The 17,076-nt window shown below is 40.2% G+C and overlaps 2 protein-coding genes across 20 annotated transcripts in view; one reads left to right on the top strand and one right to left on the bottom strand.

Annotated features, from left to right (window-relative positions):
- LOC105480001 (decaprenyl diphosphate synthase subunit 1) overlaps positions 1-11,765 on the top strand; it is a 51,889-nt gene extending 40,124 nt beyond the window's left edge. For all 4 annotated transcript variants that reach the window (XM_011738400.3, XM_024792252.2, XM_024792257.2 and 1 more), the window contains 2 exons: positions 6,727-6,807; positions 11,183-11,765. In XM_011738400.3, the coding sequence (XP_011736702.1) occupies positions 6,727-6,807; positions 11,183-11,323 (222 nt within the window). In that variant the 3' untranslated portion in view covers positions 11,324-11,765. The remainder of the gene's footprint in view (positions 1-6,726; positions 6,808-11,182) is intronic.
- Positions 11,766-13,398: 1,633 nt separating this feature from the next.
- LOC105480002 (abl interactor 1) overlaps positions 13,399-17,076 on the bottom strand; it is a 116,071-nt gene continuing 112,393 nt past the window's right edge. For all 16 annotated transcript variants that reach the window (XM_011738401.2, XM_011738402.3, XM_011738403.3 and 13 more), the window contains 2 exons: positions 16,436-16,621; positions 13,399-13,595 (listed from right to left, as the gene is read on the bottom strand). In XM_011738401.2, the coding sequence (XP_011736703.1) occupies positions 13,420-13,595; positions 16,436-16,621 (362 nt within the window). In that variant the 3' untranslated portion in view covers positions 13,399-13,419. The remainder of the gene's footprint in view (positions 13,596-16,435; positions 16,622-17,076) is intronic.

Genomic DNA, 17,076 nt, shown 5'->3' with positions numbered 1-17,076 from the left:
TAGAACTTCGGCCATTGCCTCAAAATGTCAAGAAGTCAGTGGAGTGCAGTAGACCCACATAGTTCCTTCTTTCTCCGGATCGAGGGACTGAGAAGTGAGGAAGTCAGTACAGCTGCCCTCGTGTCCCCCTTAATGTGAATGAAAGGCTTAGGAGGCTTCAAAGATGTTCCCTCGACTGACAAAGCAGACATCCTCACGGCCTCCTCTAGACGCTGGCCACATGGCTTGTGGCTGTACTGAATGTTACTTGAAATAAGTGAGACATTAGTTGGTGTTGGAACATCTTGTTAATAGATTTTCATCTTAGTAGTATTTAATTTGGTATGTAGCAAAGCAATAAGATGTTCATCACCGTGCCATGAAATTCAACATTAGCTCTTTGGTCTAAAATTATAGTAACTTTTGGTCTTTCAGAGATTTTGCCTCATTCTGTCTTCACGTTTACAAAGGTCAATCATGTCCTCCATAGAATTCAGTGATTCCACTGTGATACAGAAACCATGACCCTTGCTTTTGGTGGGTTTCTATTGGAGAGAGGAAAGATTATCTTTCACCCACTATCTAGCACAGCCATTGGCAGCGTGATTCTTCCCAGGGGAGGCTGATGTTCTGGGTGGCTGGGCCAGGCTACTTTGGCAGCTTGCTAGGGCTATGAATGGAGATGTCAGGGCACTTTGAAGGAACACCTGCCCTCATTATTACAAGGCTTCCATCCTCTCAGACTTTGGAGGCTGAGGTAAGAAGTGAAAGATATGCTATAAATAGGTCCTCTCTCCCAATGAGACTTACTTGCCAGCCCAAAATCAAGGAGCATCATACATGTGCCCAGTTTTGACAAAAATTTCTAAAAACCCCCTTTTGTACATTGAGGCATGAGTGAGGAACGTTTGAGCCGTGTAGATACTATGCCGGGGATTAGAAAAATGAGGCACTGGCTTCCACCTATACAACTGCGAACATTACTTCTCAGATGCTTGTTAGTAAACATGAGTGAAGGACAGTAAGATGGACTGAGTGTGCTGAAATCCAGCTAGCTTGGTAAAGATTCCTCTACCTAGGCTCTAAGATTGTCAGGATAGAAGGAAAAAGCCTCTCCCTGGAGAAGGCGCTGAAAACGTTTTGTTTGCTGTATTTGTAAAAATCTTCAAGTTGTTAAATACTTGTTATGAACCCCAGAATACTAAGTTATCGGTTGAGTCCTTCTTAAACCTTAAGTTTCACTCTGAATATATTTCGAAAGAAACTAACTTACTTTCCCCTCCACACACAAAGGAGTAACGGCTAACTCTGCCTTCATATATAGTGGGGGACAGGGGAGCTGGACCTGTTCTACATAGTATCTGTCAGTAATCTATAAGAGATTGAAAAATGCTGGTGAAGGCCGGGCGCGGTGGCTCATGCCTGTAATTCCAGCACTTTGGGAGGCCAAGGCAGGTGGATCACGAGGTCAGGAGTTCAACACCAGCCTGACCAATATGGTGAAACCCCGTCTCTACTAAAAATACGAAAGTTAGCCGGGCATGGTGGTGCACGCCTGTAATCCCAGCTACTCAGGAGGCCGAGGAAGGAGAATCATTTGAACCTGGGAGGCGGAGGTTGCAGTGAGCTGAGATCGCACCACTGCACTCTAGCCTGGGCGACAGAGTGAGACTCCATCTCAAAACAAAAAAAAAAAAGAGAAAGAAAGAAAAATGCTGGTTAAAAAACGCAAGCAAAAGGAAGAAAAAAGATTACTGTACCCCGAGCCATGGTTTTGTGTGTGCTTTACTGGGAAATCCCAGTCATGAGGCACCTACTCACAGTCACCAGACAGCAGTGTTCTCATCTGCCCATAAGGCAGTGAGTTTAAAAGGCACATTGCAGCCTCAGAAAAGGGAACACAGAATGGAGTCCAAGCAGGAAGTGACTCTGGACAGAACTCATTTCAAAAGTAGACTGATGTTTCTGTCTTGTGGCACATGGGCCAGACGTTAGCCAAATATGTATTTATAAGTTGCCTTCTAATAAAACAGCAAGGTTAGGCTCTTTTGTGGAATACACTGTCAAACAAGAGATTCTTAGCAAGAAATGTGTCAAAAGATTTTTGGGACTAAAATTCATTCTGGGTAAAAACAAGTTCCAAAAATAACGTTAAGAATGTGCAGTATCTCCACTTAATGAAAATGTGTTTTTAGTTTACAAAGGATTCTTTCATACATTATCTCTAATCTCACAACTCCTCTTTGTGGTAGATATCATGGTGCCTATTCTACAAGTAAGAAACTGATGCTCAAACCTCGCCAAAATTAAACATCTGGTAAATGGCACAGCAGGGAACTGAACAAGTCTAAGACCAGTATTCATTTTATTATATCATACACAGTGTTATTGCCACTGGTAATGCTGAGAAGTTAGTAGCTATGATACCAAACAGGCCTTCCCACAGAGCAGGTAACTAACCCACCCGGGCACTGATGATACTCAAAGAATCATCTCTGTGTGATGTGTTTGTTATTATGAACAGCATACCTACTTAGTGGAGTTCTTTTTTTTTTTTTTTTTTTGAGACGGAGTCTCGCTCTGTCGCCCAGGCTGGAGTGCTGTGGCCGGATCTCAGCTCACTGCAAGCTCCGCCTCCCGGGTTCCCGCCATTCTCCTGCCTCAGCCTCCCGAGTAGCTGGGACTACAGGCGCCCACCACCTCGCCCGGCTAGTTTTTTGTATTTTTTAGTAGAGACGGGGTTTCACCGTGTTAGCCAGGATGGTCTCGATCTCCTGACCTCGTGATCCGCCCGTCTCGGCCTCCCAAAGTGCTGGGATTACAGGCTTGAGCCACCGCGCCCGGCCAAGTGGAGGAGTTCTAAGACGTCTGTAATCCTTTCCCTTTGGTAGGTGAGTTGTGTGTGCTGATGAGATGCTCTTTGAGCTTTTCCATTTGTGAACACTGGGCCAGGGCAAGCATTCTTGGGAAACCACCTTTTGCTTTTTAACTTGGTGTGGTGGGTTGTCTTGGAGTTTGCTCCACCCAGCACTTGACAGAAACCCCCTCTCTTTGGAGTTCCTTTATTTTTAACATCTCTCTTAAGGGGTTTCCTGGTAACAGTTGGTTCAGAGGATTTAAGAAGAGTTTTGGGGATTTCTGGAGAAGTCCCAGGGATGACAGCACCCTCCCATGTATGTATGTATATGTGTACATATTCTCTTTAAGAACCAAAACCTCAAGTTAATTGGATTTTGAAAGCTTCAGAAACAAAATGGAAGTGCTTTACTTTATCTGATGAAACTTCATCACTCTTCAAATATCTTTTTTAACAAAACCAAATCTTTCCTTTCTTCTGCTTCTCTTCCTTATTTGCTAAGTCACTAGACCCAAATGTCAGCTGTAGCCACGTTCCCAAATGCCATCACCAGCCCCTGCACCAGCTGCACAGGCCTTATGCTGTCGTGGTGACTAGTTGGTGCCTTAGAGTGACCCACGTTTTGCTTGGGAAAACTCATCTACTGATCACCTTGGCGGTTTAGTGTATGGATGGGTTTCACAGCGCTACAACCTGATTTACCCACAGGTGGTTTTCCTACTCTTAAAAACACCACCTGAGCAAACAGAACTTTTATTTGTCACTAAATCTGCAGGCAACTGTTCTTCCTGCTGTGTTTCTCTTTTCTTTTCCACCTACACATGGAGGGGACTGGGGAGTGCCCGGGGAAGAGTTCGATGTTTTGCATATTATAATTGCACACATGACATGTTTGGAAGGAAGGATGTAGTCACTCAATGCAAAAAATTTTTTCAAATTTTGCTTTCTCAGTGCTTTTCATAGTAAAAGCATCAGTGAAAACACCCAATCAGCACATCTTACTACACTTGCTGGTACTGTAGAAAAAGCTTATACATCATAAACACAGTAATGTCACCAGATGCCTACAAGAGGATCACATTAGTGTTAACGATAAAACCTTCTAGATATCCAGCAAGTATGTGGTATTAAAAAACGAAAACAGGCTATGTGTAGTGGCTCACACCCATAATCCCAGCACTCTGGGAGGCCCAGGTGAGAGGATCATGTGAAGCCAGGAGTTTGACACCAGCCCAGGCAACAAGGCAAGACCCCATCTCTATAAAAAATTGAAAAATTGGCCAGGCGCAGTGGCTCACGCCTGTAATCCCAGCACTTTGGGAGGCCAAGGTGGGCGGATCACAAGGTCAGGAGATCGAGACCATCCTGCCTAACATGGTGAAACCCCGTCTCTATTAAAAATACACAAAATTAGCAGGGTATGGTGGCATGTGCCCCGTAGTCCCAGCTACTCGGGAGGCTGAGGCAGAAGAATCGTTTGAATCCGGGAGGCGGAGGTTGCGGTGAGTCAAGATTGTGCCACTGCACTCCAGCCTGGGCGACAGAGTGAGACTCCATCTCAAAAAAAATTTTTTTTTTAATTTTAAAAAAATTAGCCAGCTGCATGCCTGTAGTCCCAGCTACTTGGAAGGCTGAGACAGGAGGATTACTTGAACCTATAGGAGTTTGAGGCTGCAGTGAGCTATGATTGCACCACTGCACTCCAGCCTGGGCAACAGAACAAGTCTCAAAACAAAACTAAAACCTACTTGATTTGGCTTTTTTACCACAGAAGTTGATTTGGGCTTCTCTGATTTCTTTCTAGTAGCTTGTTTTCTTCTTAAAACACCAGTAACTAAAGGAAATTACTGGTTTTCATAAGAACTAACCAGTTGCTGGCTCTATAAATTCTGTAAACACATTAGCAGTCTCTACATGTTTAGAGCTTTGTTCTGACACATATTTTGGTCTGAAAGAAACATTCTTTCTTCGTCTGTGATCACTCGGCTGAGGCTTTTCTATGTATGCCCTATTTTTTCTTCTAGGATTACTAATACCATGGTCATGGTTACAGGACAACAACTTTTTTCATCTTCAGGTTCACTGCCAGGGAAAAACTGGCAACTGCTATAAGCACTGACGTGGCCAAAACCAAACACATCTTACCTCTTCCGTGGAGCCGTAGACTGTTAGAGCTCAAGGGCTTCCGGTCATGAAGAGGAGAAGCCTAAGACCCCAGGGACTAAGGAAGTCACTCAGCTGTGGCAGTTGGTAGCCAAACCAAGACTAGAGCTCGGATCTAGGAAGTGAAGTGATTTGGTGTCCTGGCTTTTGTATTCTGTTAATGGTGACAGTTATAAATAGTTGCTAAGTATTGTAGAATATCGATTTTACCTTCAATTGGATTTTTACCTTTTTTTCCCCCCCTCTTCTTGCTATCAGATTAATTCAGGTCTTTTTTATAAACTACTCTAGTAACCTGTTTGTTCCGTCTACCTCTGACTCTCTTAGTTCCATGGTTCTCAACCTTGGCTGCACATTAAAAATATCAGAGTAGATGGGAAGGGGTTGAAAATCCTGGTGCCCAGACTAAGCACCAAGCCAATATAATCAAAATCTCTGGGAACAGGATCTAGGCAACTGTACCTCCCCAGGCAAGATGCAGTGGTTCACACCTGTAATCCCAGCACTTTGGGAGGCTGAGGTGGACAGATCACCTGAGGTCAGGAGTTCAAGACCAGCCTGGCCAATATGGCAAAACCCTGTCTCTACTAAAAATACAAAATTAGCCAGGTGTGGTGGCGCACATCTGTAGTCCCTGCTACTCAAGAGGCTGAGGCAGAGAATCGCTTGAACCAGGAAGGCGGAGTTTGCAGTGAGCTGAGATCGTGCCATTGCACTCCAGCCTGGGCGACACAGCGAAACTCCATCTCAGAAGAAAAAAAAAAACACAAAAACCTCCCCAGCTGATCCCAGTATGCAGTCAGTGTCATGCACCACTGCTCAGATCCACTGTACACACTGCTTAAGGCAGAGCTCTGTACGTAATGCTCTCTGCTCAGAAACCTCAATAGCTTTCAGTTGGTAATCAATTTAGTACTTAGAGTAGAATGCCTAATTCCCATCCTCATCCTAGGCCAGTGACTCGCAAAATGTTGGCAGAGACCAGAGATACTGGTGTCACCTGGGAATCTGTTAGAAATGCATGCCAAGGCTCCACCCCTACTCAATCAGAAACTGGGGGAGAGGCCCCACAAGCAGTACAGGCGATCCTGATACAATTTCAAGTTTACCAAGCATGTTGTTTTTTATTTTTTTATTTGAGATGGAGTTTCACTCTTGTTGCCCAAGCTGGAGTGCAGTGGCGCAATCTCGGCTCACTGCAACCTCCGCCTCCAGGGTTCAAGCAATTCTCTTGCCTCAGCCTCCTGAGTAGCTGGGATTACAGGCGTGCACCACCACGCCCGGCTAATTTTTTTATATTTTTAGTAGAAACAGAGTTTCACCATGTTAGCCAGGCTGGTCTCAAACTCCTGACCTCAGGTGATCCGCCCACCTCGGCCTCCCAAAGTGCTGGGATTACAGGCGTGAGCCACCTCACCCAGCCAGAACCATGTTGTTGTTGAGATGTACTTTATTCCTCCTGCCTCTCTTACTCAATGTTGGACTAGGATAAAACATCAGAATAAACAAGGACTAGTGTCTCTCCTCCTGTACACCACCACAGTGCCTAGGCATAGACAGTGGATGCCTCTTAGCTCAGCTTTTGTTGCCACAGTTTATTGCTCCCCCACATCATTTAGACATTTAATTACATTTTTGTTGTTTCTTATTTCCTATTGTTACAAACTAGTGTTAGAACACTTGTTTCCCCCAAGAGAAATAAACAGATTTTCTCTCTTTTTTCTTAGTTCCCAGAAATGAATGCTATGATCATGCGAAGGTTCAGTTTGCCGGGAGATGTAGACAGAGCTCGACAGTATGTGTTACAGGTAAGACTATTTTTAAAAGAAAGGCAGCAGCAGGAACAACATGGCAAAGTCCTTTAATCCAAAAATGTAAACATTAAATTACAGATACAAGACTGTTTGGTCAACTCTTGATGTGACAAAAACTGAGAAGGGAAAACTCGTTTTTCAGATTTTTTGTTTTCATTTCTCTTCTAGACTACTTAGGAAATATTTTGTTTTAACTGGTCTTGGGTAAGGCACAGATATTAATGTCTGGTAAAAGGTACCTAAGTGATTCTGGTGAACTGTTAGTGTTGAAGCAGAGTGGTGTGGAACCAGCCTTCCCTGTGTCCATCAGCAGAATCACTAGGCCCCCAGTCACCCAGCCTCAGCCCCAGCCTCATCCGTGTCCCCATCCGTGACCCCACGTGGGCTGCAGCTGCACTGCTGCAATGGGCTACTCCTAATTGGGCTTTCCTAGTCTGTCCTACCTGTTATAAAAGTGTGACTAAAGACATGATCATTGAAAACAATTAAACCAACATAGGCAAACTATACATTTATACAAACATTTTTCTTTTAAAGGGAGAACCATTTAACCCTGTTTAGGGGCTAGTGGCTTGTTTTAAATATATTGCCACATATCTTCAGAAGCTTTCTGTGGAAGCCACATCTCTTTGCATGACTTGAGTTTTGGTGACTGACTCTCTTGAGAATGAGCCATTTCCAAGCTCACCATCATTTGCAGCCAACAGATCTGGATGAGTCGGAGTGAGCAAAAACATTGTTACAAAGCAAGTGTGCCGTGAGATCCGTACTTAGTGTGGTACCTGAAAGACTTCCAAATAATTACCGTTCTGATTCTTAAAACATTTAAAAAGCAACCCCCAACCCCTAAAAGGTTATTTTTCTCTTTTAACTGACTATGCTGTTAAGCCTCATCATTCACTATGGGTTACTGGCTTTTTTGGAGAATGGTTTAAAAGTACTATTAAAAACTATGGGAGGGAGCTGGAGCTGATAAAAGTCAATATCCCTGGGAGAGGTTCTGGCTTCAGAAATAATGGTATTATTGAAAGCTGGAGTGGGAGGTGGAACTGAAAAGAGGGAAATTAATAGTAGCACCTATGGAAAATAGCAAAGTTCCAGCAATCCTAGCCAGAAACGCATTTAGGGAAAACAAAAATCCACGGGAATGTTCTCTGAACAAATTCTCCAAAATTCTAGCTCCCTGTTCACCCACATAGCTTCTAGTCCTATTCCCTCATTAAATGTGAATAGACAACTCAGGGTTACAAATAAGTTGACTAAAGCTTGCTGAACAAAAGAGTGGGACTAAAATAACAGGGGGGGGGAAAAAAACTCAGGAAAAACATAAATAGGAGGATCCAAAAATATACCACATTCACAAAACAAGACAGGATCAGACTTTTTAAATGAGTAAGAGCAAGTTCTAAGAAACTGGAAATGACTGCAGAGCAAACTCCAGAGAACGTCTGCAATGTGAAATTGAGGAAATCCTCCCAAGTGTAAAACAGAAAGGGGGAAATAGTGAAAATAAGAAGAGCTACAAGGACCGGTGCCATCATGTAACAAGTATTTCGGGAAGAAAATTAAAAAGTGGTCACTTATGCAAGAAAAAGGTGTCAAGCCGGGCGCGGTGGCTCAAGCCTGTAATCCCAGCACTTTGGGAGGCCGAGACAGGCAGATCACGAGGTCAGGAGATCGAGACCATCCTGGCTAACATGGTGAAACCCCGTCTCTACTAAAAAATACAAAAATCTAGCCGGGCGAGGTGGCGGGCGCCTGTAGTCCCAGCTACTCAGGAGGCTGAGGCAGGAGAATGGCGTGAACCCGAGAGGCGGAGGTTGCAGTGAGCTGAGATCCGGCCACTGCAGTCCAGCCTGGGTAACAGAGCAAGACTCCGTCTCAAAAAAAAAAAAAAAAAAAAAAAAAAAAAAAAAAGAAAAAGGTGTCAAAACTGGCTCAATGAATAGCAAAAATACTGGGTGCTAGAAGGCAGTGGAGGAAGGTCTTGCAAATAATGATTAAACATTTTAAACCTAAGATCCATTAAATCTGAAGGCAAAAGAAAGTCACCACACATCGGGACTAAAACACTGACTTCCCATAAACACTTTTTTATTTTATTTTTCTGAGACGGAGTCTCGCTCTGTCGCCAGGCTGGAGTGCAGTGGTGCATCTCGGCTCACTGCAAGCTCCGCCTCCCGGGTTCAAGTGATTCTTCTGCCTCAGCCTCCTGAGTAGCTGGGAACACAGGCGCCCGCCACCATGCGCGGCTGATTTTTGTATTTTTAGTAGAGACGGGGGTTTCACCATGTTGGCCATTGTGGTCTTGATCTCATGACCTCGTGATCCGCCCAGCTCGGCCTCCCAAAATGCTGGGATCACAGGCGTGAGCACCACACCTGGCCTGCGTGAACACTTTCTGGGTAGGTTATTTGCAGATGTACTTCAGCAAAATGTGTGGAAAACACTGAGAGAAGGCAGGCTTCTGTACAAAAAGGAACAGCAAATTAAATGTGTCATGTTTTGAGCAATTGGTATAGAAAATCAGATTTCTTTCAACCACAGTGTTAGGAATATTCTATTTCTAAATGTCAGAGGGGTCTGGGCGCACTGGCTCACGCCTGTAATGCCAGCACTTTGGGAGGCCGAGGCGGGTGGATCACTTGAGGTCAGGAGTTTGAGACCAGCCTGGCCAACATGGTGAAACCACGTCTCTACTAAAAATACAAACATTAGCCAGGCGTGGTGGCACACGCCTGTAATCCTAGCTACTAAGGAGGCTGAGGCACGAGAATCCCTTGAGCCTGGGAGGCGGAGGTTGTGGTGAGCCAAGATCACACCACTTCACTCCAGCCTGGGCAACAGAGCAAGATTCTGTCTCAAAATAAATAAATAAATAAATAAATAAATAAATAAATAATAAATGTCAGAGGGATCATGAGCCATGGAGAAGGAAATAGAATTATAGTATATGACTTGATTCTGCAGTAAATATTTTTACATCATAGAAATGATACTTTATTAGTATTTGGCTTTTAGAAAGAACCAATATTTTAAAACATGGTTACAGAATAGAATGTAAATATCCATAGTCTAATAGTATAGTTAAAGGACAGGACAGGAGCTCATACAAGATAAAATCAGAAGTTGATGCTACCTAACAGAAGCAATCAACAAAACAACTAAAGACAGCAGTGTCATGATCAGGAGGCACAATATGGGAGGGCTAAATCCTCATCTTAATAAAAAGGTAACAGATAATAACTAAAACTGGCAATCAAGAAATAAAAACTAGGCTGGGCAAGGTGGCTCACACCTGTAATCCCAGCACTTTGGGAGGCCAAGGTGGGCAGATCACTTGAGGCCAGGAGTTTGAGACCAGCCTGGGCAACAAGAGCAAAACTCCGTCTCAAAGAAAAAAAAAAAAAAAATACAAAAAAAAAAAAAAAAAAATTAGCTGGGTGTGGTAGCTCATGCCTGTAATCCCAGCACTTTGGGAGGCCGAGGTGGGTGGATCACCTGAGGTCAGGAGTTCGAGACCAGCCTGACCAACATGGAGAAACCCTGTCTCTACTAAAAATACAAAAAAAAAAATAGCCAGGAATGGTGGCACATGCCTGTAATCTCAGCTACTAGGGAAGCTGAGGCAGGAGAATTGCTTGAACCTAGGAGGCAGAGGTTGTAGTGAGCCGAGATCGTGCCATTGCACTTCAGCCTGGGCAACAAGAGCAAAACTCTGTCTCAAAAAAAAAAAAAAAATACAAAAATTAGCTGGGTGTGGTGACATGCGCCTGTAGTCCCAGCTACTTGGGAGGCTGAGGCAGGACAATTGCTTGAACCCGGGAGATAGAGGTTGCAGTGAGCTGAGATCACGCCGTGCACTCCAGTCTGGGTGACAGAGTGAGACCCTGTCTTAAAAAAAAAAAAAACAGAAAAAGAAAAACTAATGGATAAAGTGAGTGAGTGCCTTTGGAAGAAAGGAACCTGACTTTCTTCATAAACCCTCTGTACTTTCATTTTGTTATGTCTTTATTCTTTATAAGTTTTACTTGTGTTTTTTTTACATTTAAATGTATAACAATACTTTTTATGTAGAACTTTTGAGAAAGTCAAGTAAAAGGGGAAAATGGATGACCACGTAATATTGATGAGCTAGTTGTTTTACATGCTAATAGAATAAAAATTTGCTTCAATATGAGAAAAAGGCCTAAAGGAAGTTAGCACTACGAGTCGGGAAAAGAACATTAGAGATGTAGTTTGACTGTTGAAACTGTAACCCTCAGCTCATCTGATCTCAAAACTATGTGTTCATTTATTATAGCAGGAAGTTAAAATGCTGATTCAGTCAGTGACAGGCATCTGTTCTGTTTTGTTCTGTATCTCGTAGAGTGATGGTGTGCAACAAACAACCTACCTCGCCCAGCAGTACTGCCATGAAGCAATAAGAGAGATCAGTAAACTTCGACCATCCCCAGAAAGAGATGCCCTCATTCAACTTTCAGAAATTGTCCTCACAAGAGATAAATGACAACTCTTTCTGTTCTTTCTGGCAGCTACCTTACCAGACTGTGCCTAAAGAATTTTGTGGAATACACTTTGTTTGCTTCATGTGCAGATAACCAAAAATCATTTTAAAAGATATCAAACTTATTGATGGGCAATTTATTTTTTTTATTGCAAAAGGTTTTTCAGAAAACTTTTTAAATGTAATTAAACCATCTGAATCTGTCATTCTAGTCCTATAAATTATAATCGAGGTATCTTGATGGTTATATGTGGTATTGTTTACACTGTTAATATCCACATGTAAGGCCATTACACAAATAAATAATCGATGTTAAAATTCAAATGGTTTGTCTTGATTTACTGTGGGAGTAAAGATGAGAAAAATGTGAAGTCTGCATTGAAGTCCACATTAGTTATATTTTAACAGTATCCAAAGTTTCATATAGGAGAATGGTTTATTATAAAAGACTGTACATAAAATTTAGACAACAGGTTATATACAAATTAAGAGAACAATCCACTTCAAAAATGGAAAGTAGAAGGTAGCTAGCTGATCACTAATGATACTTTGTTTAAAATTAACAAAGGCAAAATGCGTATGAAATAGTCACATTGATTTGGTAGCAGTAATGGTCTTTAATTTTCAGAAATAACTGTTTTGCACTAGTCTTACCATTCACTATGGTGTTACAAGTCTGTAACGTCCAGTACATAACTGTAATTTGAATTCCAAACAAATCCTCAATAACACAGAAACCCACACTTGAGTGCTCTACTTTAATACCCTAAGCAATATAGAATTATACACAAGAAGAGAAAACATCCCTCAGCCCTCCCTTAAATTAAGAGGAGACACACAAAGTGCATGTGTTGCATTTTGATTATGTCAAAAGACAATACAAGTCTGTTCATTAGGTAAATCTCTGTTCACTGATTAATACATGACCCACCTTCTTTCCCAATTATTTTATTTTAAAATTCTAATGTTGCTAGTGCCAGGTAATGGATTAAATAGTGCCTATTCACAAATCAACTGTATCCACTTTTACAATATGTAAAAGGTACTTTTAACTTCCTTTCATTGAACCAGTGTACAACAGTCCACTGCAAAACTGAAGGACATGGCAATCCTTACGAATTTTACTTACAGAATGAATGCACACAATTTGACACATTTTCTTAGCTTCAAAAGATTCTTTAAAAAAGGAATTCAGTAGATTGACTTGTAAATAACCATTGCAGATTTTGAATCTGCAAAAACCCGTCACATTGCTGTTGGGACAGATTAAGATAAGGCTAAAATTTTTTTCCAAGTTAACATATTGAGAAAATAGAACCATAATTCTGCAATAAATCATTATCTTTTATTTTTTTTTAAAGCAAACCAGTGAAGGAAAGGACAAAAACCTTTGGTTCACTTATGTATTTATGAATGGAAAAAATTTATAATGCAAATTTCACTCATTAAAAAACTTAGGTACAAATTACAACATTACAGATAATTCTCTTTTTGCTTCTTTTGTTTCACATGGAGACCCTTGGAGACTCAATTCATGTTAAGACACCTAAGTATGAGTCCTCCAGGTAAATATTACACAAATGGGAAGCATCTTGGAATTTTTAAGTATATTTCAATACATAAATTTTTATGCATGCTTTAAACAAACAGTATTTTTTTAAATGAGAGAATCTAACAAAAAAAGTCTGACCAGCACCAGCATTTAAATTTTCTGATTTTAATATTAGTCTGACATAGCGTTAGTAATCATGCTGCACTGAAACATGTAATGGTACAATCTGAATAATGATTCGTTAAATATTATACCCCACTTCCCCCAGAATATTTAGGCTGGTCATAAAGTTAAAAATGTGTAAGTAAGCACATAAGCATAATCAGTTATGGACAGCTTCTTGTATAAATTGCTATTTAGCAATACACAAACTGCCTCAAAGATTTATGCTTACAGGTAGACATTCAATTTACCAATAAAACAGCATGTTCTGAAAATATGGGCACATTTTAAAACATATTAAGACAGTTCTGTTAACCATAATTGTCCCACAGTATGACTGAGTAATAAGAATCTACTTTAAAAGAAAAAAAAAAAAAAAAAAAAATTAATCAGTATAGTGCATGATTGATTCAACATAGTTCCCAGGGAACAGACCAGTCACTCGATTGCAGACTCCTTCATACCAGCCATCATCATTCTTCTTTATAACATAAATGATTGCACCCTCCATAAATGACAGCTCATCATCCTTGTCTTTTGTATAATCATATATTGCAACAACTATGGAAAAAAGAGTTAAAATATCACATGAATGCACTATATCCAACATTTACTTGAATTTTAAGACAAAGCCAATTAAATATATAGCACAGCAAAACCATTTTTATGAAGATTTCTTAATTTTTGTATCTATCAATATAAGTAGGTCAGTGCCAACCATGTACTTATATCATTGGCTTAATCTTAAGAGTCAAATGACAATCTGATTAGACTGAACAGGTCAATAGGTTCTGTCAATCACTTTAAGAAAGCTCTCTGAACTTCAGAATTTATTAGATGTTTCAATTCATTCAAATACCAAGTGCCTATCATATACAAAGCACCGCTTTTCGAAATAATTATCAGGCAAAGCTGCATAGCCATTCAGTAAACCAGGTAACAACCCAAGCTATCTAATTTGAAAATACACAGTCACTGGAAGGTAAATCACATCCTACTCATTCAAGGACCCATGCTAATTTAAGGTACTGTTCCCAGATTTTTTAAAAAGAATATTTACTTACTTCAAAGGATTTTAATTAATATTTAGAGAACGTGGCAATTCTGTGGTGTCTGTAATTCTTTTCAGTTCAAGATACAGGTTGAGTAACCCTTATCTGAAATGCCTGGGATCAGAACTGCTTTGGATTTGGGTTTTTTTTTCAGACTTTGGAATTTTACATATAGGTAATGAGATACTATCTTGGAGATGGGATCCAAGTCTAAACACAAAACTCATTTTTGTTTCACATACACCTTACACACATAGCCTGAAGGTAATTTTATTTTTCCCTTGGGAACACTGAATAAACTGTGTCATGTGCCTGCGTTCTGACTGTGACCCATCACATGAGGTCAGGTGTGGAATTTTCCACTTGCGGCATCATGTTGGAACTCATTGTGGATTTTGAAGCATTTTGAATTTGGGACTTTCAGATAGGGATGCTCAGCCTATATTCACTTCCTTTGCAAACTGCTGTGGAAAGCAATCTAAAGTGTATCATGGCCCATGGACAAATCCAAACCACTGCATTTTTTGTAAATAAAGTTTTATTGCAATATGGCCACATCTACTTACTCATGTACTATGTCCTCTTTTACGCTACAACAGTAGGACTGAGTAGTTGTGACAGAGACTGTATAGCCAGCAAAGTTTAAAATATTTACCATCTGGCTTTATACCAAACAAAGTATGCTCACCCCTAGTTCTTGGGAAGATACTTTTTAATCCTCTACTATCAAGTATATTACCCGATATGTCATTCCAAATTTGTCAACTTCTATAAATATGGTCCCATTTTATTTGCTTTACCAAGAAAGAAAATATGGGTAAAAACACATTTCAAGGCCACTCAAGTTTATCATCCTCATAAGTAACAACAGCTCTCTATTTGAAGGTATATGGGAATCTAAAGTAGAATATTTAAGACTTTCTTAACAATATGTAAATTATTTACCGTTTAAAAATATAAGGCCAGGAGTGGTGGCTCACACCGGTAATCCCACAACTGGGAGGCTGAGATGGGTGGATCACTTGAGGTCAGGAGTTCAAGACCAGGCTGGCCAACATGGCAAAACCCCGTCTCTACTAAAAATATAAAAGTTAGCTGGGCGTGGTGGCGGGCACCTGTAATCCCAGCTATTTAAGAGGCTGAGGCAGGAGAATTGCTTGAACCCGGGAGGCAGAAGTTGCAGTGAGCCAAGATCGCACCACTGCACTCCACACTGGGAGACAGAACAAGACTCCACCTCAAAAAATAAAAAAATATAAAAGGAAAACAAATTTACTTTTGCCACATATCCAAAACTTGGGCAGGAAAGAATGCTGCTGGTCTCAAGAGCTACAGCTACTTGCTTAAAGACTGTTAACCCAATAAAGTCAATAGAAGGAAATCTATCAAAGGCAACCAAAAGTGTTCAACTAAATTACAAGCATTTTTCAGAACTCTATAGAAATACAGATTTGATTTTATTTTTAATTGATTCCCATTTCTGCAAAAAGAAATACAGATTTTAAAATAGCACAGAACTAGATGAAAAAATAAAAACTAGAAACAGGATTTGTTTCTTCCCCATCTATATTTCTTAATAGATAATTACAGTGAATATTGGGTACTGTAGGTAAATTACGACTTTATAGTAGTTCATAGTTTCATGAAATATAATCCTGGTAATTTGTCTTCTCTTTTATAAAATCACCTGACGCCTTAATTGAGGCTTTTCTCAGGATAGTACTAATAAATTTTTAAAGACAGATGCTCCTCCACTTCCATATGATGGGGTTATGTCCCAATAAACCCACTGTTTAGTGGAAAATATTGTAAATTGAAAGTACGTTTTCAACCTATAACTTACATTTTTTACTTATAACAGGTTTATCCAGACAAAGCTACATCATAAGTTGAGAAGCATACTGAATGCATATCATTTTTGTACCATCATAAAGTTGAAAAGATCCTAAACTGAACCATTGTAATTCAGGGACCATCTATATTTAGATATGAAAGGTCATCAACAGAGCTTGACAGAACTTTTAAAATCTTTACTAATTACATATAACTCCATTTTTGTGCCTTAGCTCTTTCATCTACAAAATGCCATCCAGCAAGTTAATCTTCAGCTGAACACATATGTAGTTTGAAAGCAAATCTAACACTGCAATTTTAATTTAAAATACAAAGAAAGAATCACCCTGTACACTGGGAATAATACAAAGCTTAGGAAGTAAGGTTTAAGTAAATCATCTTGGCTGGTAAGGCAGTTTAAAAGGCTGAGAAACATTGGACTAGATGTTCTTTATAGTCCTAAATTTCTACAATTAGGTTATATTCCTTCACATCAATTCAATGATTGTACCTTACCTTTCTCAATATAATTCTTGGGGGCCCAAGCAGGATCCCCATCTGCATATGGATCATTATACTGAACTACTGCAGCCTCCTCATCTTCATAATCCACTGGAGGTGGTGGGGGGGGAGGTGGAGAGTCATCAAACATGGGAATGTCATCTGGTGGAGGTGGTGGCGGTGGAGTTGGACTATCAGCAACTAAAAAGATTCATATGATTGATTTGAATCACAAATAAGTCTAGATGGAAAGTTATAAGTTAACAGAATTTAAGAAAGCTCTAACTTAAGTACAGCATGCACTATAATAAAACATGCAATGATTAGAAATAAAAGCTTGGTGTGTTAAAGTTTATGCTACTCAAGAATCATTTAAAAATAACAAAATGAGCTAAAAATAAGTGTATCTGGAAGTATTACAAATTAATGAATGCAGGGTGTTAGGAGACAATGTCTCTTTTTATAAGGATTATAGGAGTAGTTTCCTTATTCCAAGGTTCAGATCGGGACAAATGTTAACAACCTAAACTAAATCTATGTCACTTTTGTCATTTGGACTGCAGTAAACGATATGAGTAACATTACATTAATGGTTTGATCACTTTTCACTCTGCTCATTCATGCCCGATTTTGGCTTGAAACAGCTTTGGTTCCCT

The sequence above is a fragment of the Macaca nemestrina genome, chromosome 9, assembly GCF_043159975.1.
Source record: "Macaca nemestrina isolate mMacNem1 chromosome 9, mMacNem.hap1, whole genome shotgun sequence".
In the NCBI taxonomy this organism is placed as follows: Eukaryota; Metazoa; Chordata; class Mammalia; order Primates; family Cercopithecidae; genus Macaca; species Macaca nemestrina.
This window is presented reverse-complemented; position numbering and strand designations above follow the sequence as displayed.